This window comes from Pelmatolapia mariae, linkage group LG13 (assembly GCF_036321145.2).
Source record: "Pelmatolapia mariae isolate MD_Pm_ZW linkage group LG13, Pm_UMD_F_2, whole genome shotgun sequence".
Taxonomy (NCBI): Eukaryota; Metazoa; Chordata; class Actinopteri; order Cichliformes; family Cichlidae; genus Pelmatolapia; species Pelmatolapia mariae.
Window position 1 is genome coordinate 840,079 of NC_086238.1, and position 7,609 is coordinate 847,687.

The 7,609-nt window shown below is 38.9% G+C and overlaps 1 protein-coding gene across 1 annotated transcript; it reads left to right on the forward strand.

Moving 5' to 3' along the window:
* The first annotated feature begins 285 nt into the window (after positions 1-285).
* LOC134640223 (homeobox protein Hox-D4b-like) lies at positions 286-1,658 on the forward strand. The gene is made up of 2 exons (XM_063491869.1): positions 286-721; positions 1,348-1,658. The coding sequence occupies exons 1-2, from the start codon at positions 286-288 to the stop codon at positions 1,656-1,658; spliced, it is 747 nt and encodes a 248-aa protein (XP_063347939.1).
* Positions 1,659-7,609: the final 5,951 nt, after the last annotated feature.

The following is a 7,609-nucleotide window of genomic DNA, read 5'->3' on the forward strand; positions in this document are numbered from 1 at the left end:
TTTTCAGTGTCCACAAACACCTAACCGTAGCAACTTACCCGGCCAGCAAATCTTCATTAGTTCTATAATGAACATTTTTTTCCTCCAAATTATCCCATTACGTCTGACATAAACAACCAAAAGTGTCGCCTCTCATTGGCTGGCCGCAGGGTCACGTGGCCCGAGCGGCCGTCCGTCTATTTGACAGCCGCAGGATGGCTTCATGCCAGAGGGGGAAAAAGAGACAGAGAGAGGGGAGAGAAAGAAAAATTAGTATTCTCCTACCAGCCTCGCTATAAATCAATCATGGAGTCCTACGTGGTGAGCTGTAAATATGCTGAGCCGCAGTTCCCGCCATGTGAAGAAGATTACAGTAATTTTAATGAACAAGGGGGGTATTACAACAACCCCGAGGACAGTGGCAGTTATGGAGGGGGCTATATGTCCATGCAGCCCCCTCCGCCTCCCTATACACAACAACAAACCGGTTATCAACACTCTTTGCAGGGGCATCGCCGGCAAGATGGAGAGGACCCCTCGCAGCATCAAGGTGCAACCTACCCGGTCTACAGAGAGACGGACGGGCCCGTGAAGGAGAGGTTCCCCGTGGGTGACCTGCAGTGCCAGGCCTGGATGACCTGCGCAAAGCCCGCTCAGGTGCAGAGGAAAACGGCCTGCCAGGGCAAAGACAAGCCGCCCATTGTTGTCTACCCGTGGATGAAGAAAGTGCACGTCGCTCATGGTAGGGTAGCCTGAACGTTTTAATCAGTCGATCTTCACTCCCCATTTCATTTCTCCACAACATTGGTGTATTTCTCATGTTAATGTTTTTATCTGTCTGGCCTTTCTTTCTTTCTTTCTTTCTTTCTTTCTTTCTTTCTTTCTTTGTATAGTGTTTTGTCCATTTGTGAGCATCGCTTTTTGTTGTCGAGTTATTTACGATCTCAGAGAGAGTCAGCGAGAATTACAACCCCTATAAAGTTTTATGACCCTGCCCTGCTACAGCGTGTTTGTGTGTGTGTGTGTTTGTGTGTGTGTGTGGTGGAGGGGGGCAAGCAAGCTTATGGTGTGTATCTGATGTGTAACGCTTGCGGCGGAACAAACCTTTAAAGATAAAAGTCAAAATCGTTTCTTGGGCCTCTTCCCAGACCACCACGAATGAAGATTACGACAGAAAAGGCTACGTGATTATATCTGGAATAAGAATTTTAAAAGATCAACTCATTTTTATTTTAAATATATTCTTAATATGGGGCTTCACCCAGGCCCATCCTCATCATTACTGAACACAAAACAAAATAAAAGCTGTAAAATAAATAAAATAAATTTAAAGCGTCTGTAAACCACCTCTGTTCTTTGTTTTTACAGTTAATCCAAATCACGTGGGCCCGGAGCCAAAGAGGTTGCGGACGGCCTACACGCGACAGCAGGTCCTGGAGCTCGAGAAGGAGTTTCATTTCAGCCGCTATCTTACGCGCCGCCGCCGAGTCGAGGTGGCCCACGCGCTCTGCCTGTCCGAACGGCAGGTGAAGGTGTGGTTCCAGAACCGGCGCATGCGCTGGAAGAAAGACAACAAGCTGCCCAACACCAAAGGAAAGAGCAAAAACAAGAAAGCGACCGACAACAACAACAACAGCAACAGCAGCAGCGACAGCGTGAAGACGGTGATAACTGTCTGAACACACAGGAGCGCAGAGTGTGGCAGTCGAAGCAGCCATGGTAGCACCTTCATTCTCCAAAGCTGATGTTGCTTAATTTATCCAGGGTGACTGCAGTCCTCAAACAATTCTCACCTGCTTTAAAGTTGCAGCTTTGACGAACACAAGTTTATAAATTCCATGATGTATTTTTTCCCTTGTTTTTAACTTCAACTTTGGAGCATTTTAAATTTTTTCCTTTTTTGAGGTTTCATCCATATTGAATCTCATAATTAATGAATGAATATATTTTAAGTTCACGGAGGCCCGGACATCTCTCTGGTGCAGACAGGGAATTGCTTCATATTTAGACATCCAGTGAAGACGCAAAAACATAGTGCTCGTTTGTTGCGGTGCCAAAATACTCGTGACTGCGTGGAACCAGGATGAATCAGGGTTTTCTTTTCTCCACAGGGTAAACATAATACAGGGTTATAGAACAGCTACCTAAAAGCAGAAAAATCCTAATTTATGAATATGCACGTTACCAAAATGTTACATAAACTGGCGCTTAGAGGGTAGGTAGAAGAGCAGAAACACCAAATTGCGTGTTGAGTGACTGCACAAATGATGTTTTAGCTTTTGATTTTGTACAGAGAAGCATCCAAAAATAATTCATATTTGGAAGGAAATTAGCCATATTTTTTTCTTGGATTTTATTTCCCACATTTATAATTTTTTTTTTTTAAAAGAGCCAAAATGAAGGTACAATTTTTTAACGCACACACCTGACTGTAAATCCAACTTCTTTTCTCAGGGTTACAGGGTTTTACAAAGAGATCTTTTTTTTCTGAAAAAACTTGTTTGATTTCGCACCGAGAGGATTAAACTAGCCCTCTGTGAAATACCATGATGTTGCATATAAATAGGTATGTTCTCTCTTTGATTCCAGTTTAATATGCTATCGATATCTATCATAGTCTACGCCAGTACTTATGTTTAATTTGTACTAATTAGAAGCATATTTTATTCCTTCTTTATAGCAAGCATCTTCGCCGTTATTTTTTCGTTACTTTTGAAAAAAAAGTGTATTCCTGTAATAATTTTATATGTGGAAATGTTTTGATAAAAATAGATGAGAAAATAATAATAATAAAAAAATTCAAACATTAAAGGTGTGAATATTTGTCTGTGTTGGAGGATAAGCGAAGGACCGATTAATTTTTTTTTTTTTTTTTGTGGCGGTAGGGGAAGATGAGGTCGGGAGAGAATCAACGGAAGTGACGTGTGATTAGAAACCATGAATTAAAGGCGAAATCGTGATATCCATTTTCGGCTTAAGAAAATAAAATAAATAAATATATAAAATAAATAAATAAAATACGGTGTCATCTTTAAGCAGCACGGTCTTTGTCGCAGTCACAACTTAACGGGGGTTCATAGATAAGCCAAGACTAATGTCTAGTGCATCATGGCTCCGTTGACAAGCTTTTAAAATGCATGCACGCTGTCCCACGGGTGGATTTAGGTTGATCTTTACAGTTTTCTAATTTTCGAGGAATTATTAAACGGAGCTGAAACTAAGGAGAAAATTTGGCGTTAAAATATTTAAATTTGTGGGTATTCTGTGTCTTTTACTGTTTAAAAATTTTTTGGGATGTAAATTATTATGATGTATACTTTATTGATCCCCGTGGGGAAATTCCTCTCTGCATTTAACCCATTTACTCTGTGAAGCAGTGGGCAGCCATTGGGCGCTCGGGGAGCGGTGTGTGGGGACGGTACCTTGCTCAGGGGTACCTCAGGGTAGGTGACCTGACCTTCGATTCATGGGGCCACCACTCTACCTACCGAGCTATCCCAGCTTACAATGTTAAGAGACTTAAGTATTGTCTATGATGATATCTTTGTTTAGAAGTTTATAAATCCCAGATGCAATAATTCGGGTTCCTCGTAGATTTTGTTTGTCCAAATCGCGAATTTTAGTATGAATATCAATTTAAGTGAAATTGTTTGTGCCAGGATCAAGATTAGCGGTTAGGCCTATGTGTATAGTAAGTTTACGGGAAAGGAACGTAAATCAAAGTAAAATCCCCTGAAGTAGTGGAATCATGGCTGTGTGTATTTGTGTGTTGATATTGTGAGGATAAAGGAAAATTGCTTCATTATCACAATAGATTTCATAGCTTTGTCATAGCATTAACCACATAGCTTATAGCTTTAAGATGGCCTTGAAACATTTAAACATACTGACACCATATTAATCTCTCACAGGTGCAGTCATAACCATTTTTATATTGTTATATCTTTACACACATAGTGCAGCTCTATGACCTAAAGAGTTGAAGCTTTCCCAGGTAAATAAAGGTCACAAGCTTCATTCAGCGCTATGTCTGGGTGATACATTGGTAAGGAAATGGGGAGCTTAAGAAAGATTGCACACATGCTTACAAAACACATATATACATATAACTTAGAAACAGATTTAAGAAGAGGCCTGAAGGCACTCAGTTAACATACTGCACTGGAGGTTCTGTCTTGACAACAGGTGACGAGTGGAGAAGACCAGCCCCTGGAGACCACAGAGGCCTGAGTTTATTGCCTTCTTTGGAAGAAGATGCCAAAAGGGGAACTCCTGTGTCTGCAGTTAATTCTTAAAATACATAAATGTTCTGTACATGCAAATTATGTGATTGTAAACGCAAGAGGGGGCGTCATAATACTCTGATGATATAAAAGCAATCTGAAGTATAATTTTGGCGAAGACCCTTGCTGATGTATGCAGTGATTGTCTTCCCGCGCGTGAACTTCAATAAAGATTGCTCTGACCCAAATCTTCTGGACTGTCCTGGTTTTGTACTCTCCACCAATTTCGGACCCGTAACAATATGTAAGAGAAATGAGCGCTGAGTGCCAATAATTGGTGGCTTCCGTTGGAGACTCGGTTACATGTGCAGGATAGGCACAAAGGGGCTGACACGGAGCAACCTGGATTATCTATCACACGCTGAAGATCAACCACAGAGCTGCCACAATCATGACAAACAAAGTTCAGATCTTCACTAAAAACAGAAAAGCTTCTGAAGTTCTGCATGTCTGCAGTTTGAGATGTTACTCAGGGGAATACCACAAAAACACGTCAAACATCTGGAATTCAAAACCTGATCCCACTAAGACACACACGTAATTACAAACGAGATGCAATTATTCCTAAAATTTCACACCACAAGTTCACACACATTCATATATTTTATGTACATTTAAATGGACAGAAACAGAATGCAATAATACTGAACAGCATACTTTGTAGATATGCATGTGTTTGTGCGTGTACACCTACCTATCTTTCTCTAGTTTGTGATGAAACAGGAATGCCCCCGACTGGTAGCATTAAGTATTACAGTCTGAAAGAGAATTTTTTTCAGGTTAAGATAAATAATATTTTTCCAGTTAAGAAAACATGGAAATATTTACATTAGAAATACATGGATATATTTATCATTAGCCCTTAACAGAAATGTGTATAATACAATGTAATCAATACTAAATTAGCTTTAGTAATAATAAGGTATATGAACCAGAAACATACACATCTTTGCAAAGGTTACAATTTTGGGTTGTTACATCTATCCATGCATCATAATGTGTCTCAGTTACTTTGTCCACCTGTGTTTGCACTGTGAACACACAACAGTAAAAATGTACGACTACATCTACCTACAAGTAAGACTTAAGACGGGAATGAATGTTGGATACTTCTCACAAGATTAAGAGCATGGCAGGTCACTTTAAATACAGTCACGTGTTCGATTGTAAAGCTTAAAACAGGAAAGGGTGAGAAATGTCATGAGAATGAAACAGTGAAGCATTTCTTATTAGGGTGTGGACAATAACATAGCTACAGAAAAACACAGAAACATGGGTGTGCCACAGGCTTGTTTAGATATGGTCGAATGCAGCAGCATTTTTCTGCAAATAGTCTGGATTAATAAACAAAATTTAAAAGATAAATGTTTAAATAGATAAAGTACAGTCGCTGTGACTTTCTTGTAAGTTTTTAAAGATAAAGCTTTTATCTTTTATTTGGACATCATCTGCCTTTTCAGTCGTTTTCCTTGTACCTGACTATTTTTAGAGAAATGTTTTTTCTTTTTGTTGTTTCTACATCACTTAACACTGACATATTAATCATTTAAGAGTAAAAAGTCATCTCACAAGGGACGAAAGGTGTGTATCAAAGAACCCGTTTTAAATAGCATTTTTAGGCATTTAGTCTTTTTGCACCAACAATGCAATTCCCAAACACATATTAGACAAAAACATGGGATGTCTCAGCATGCTGAGCAGTGTGTAATTAAAAACTATCTCCCGCAGGTGAAAAGTATCTGAAAATCAACTGACACAGGATGCAAAAGAAGCATCTGACCTTTCAGATGATTCATCTGTTTGCACAAATGATCTCAATGGAAGGAAACTGGGAAGAAAAGGCTGATGTATGTCAAACTATTGAAGAACTGGACTGAAAATCAGTAATCACTGATTTTCTTATCTTATGTCTTATGGAGTGATGAATCCAAATGTGAAATTTTAGGTTCATCCCCAGTATAAACAGAGATCATAAGGAGACAGGTACAACAGTGAGATGCTACCGCCATCTGTGTCATTTTTGGGGGCTGCATTTCAACCAGTAATGTTGGAGATCTTGATGGATGGAATTATAACTGCAGAAAAGTACAGTACATTTTTGATCCACCATCCAGAACCTTCTGGAAAGCAATTGATTGCCAGCAGCTTAATTTTTTTGACAATGATCCCATACAAACTGTCAATGCAGTAAACGGATGTCTAGATAGAAAAAACACATAATGAAACACTATCAGTCATGGACTGGCCTCCCCAGAGCCCATACCTCGACATTATTAGAGCAATGTGAGATCATCTTGACAGAAAAAGCAACCAACATGCAAAATGGAATTTTGAGTGTCATTCAAGAAGGCTGGAGAAATATTTCTGAATAAAGAAATTACAAGAAAGTCTAAAACTAATAGAGTCTAAGAGAGTTCACACTGTGTTGAAGAATAAAGGTGGTCATATCAAATATGGATTTTCAAGCTCATTAGAATTGCACAACCCCTGTTTGTGCCTTGTATACTGCATTTCAATTGAAGTGACTATATATGTAAGAAGATTTTAATTTCTGTGTTCATAAACTTGGTGGGAAGGAGGCAACTCTTAAAGAAACTCCTCTGAATTAAATAATAACAATACAACAAAAAAGCAAATATAATAAGACAGCAACAATAAAATAGTGGGCAAAATAATGAGTATATTAACTTTGCAGATATAAAGGTATAAACACACATAAATACAGTTCTGCTAAAAATCTACACTTGTCAAAGAAGGATATTGTACTTGCTGCTAGGTAGCAGCAGCCATGGAGTGTGGATGAATGCACGAATATTACAAACGCTATTAACCTAAAATTCGCACCAAACCTGAGTTTGGTGTCTTGCCCAAGGATACTTAATTAAACATGCAAACTAGAGAAGTGTGGGATTGAACCACTGCCCTCTATCTCCTGAGCCACAGCCACCCCACACCACCAGTCAAATATGATAAAATCCATTCATATTTAGGTTTTACTGACTTTACCCTCCAAATGTATGTTTTCTGCCCTGGACATTATCCTTTTAATCCTATGTTTGCTGTAACAAAATTATCACACAGATTTCAAATAATGCTTCTCTGAGTCCATGTCTCTCTTACATGGTGTGTCTGTTTTAGTCAGTTTCATATACACTTTTTGTGCGGTTAGTTCTTTCCCTTAAACCCAAATTAAAAATGCTACTTTAATAATATGTATTTTTCCATGCATCAAAAGCCCCAATTATTCCTAGTTAAATATAACAACATTGCTACATTAGCCTCTATGCGCGTCCATAAAGTGGAACTAAAAATTAATGCAACCGTTTCTCTTACGGACATCAATCGCA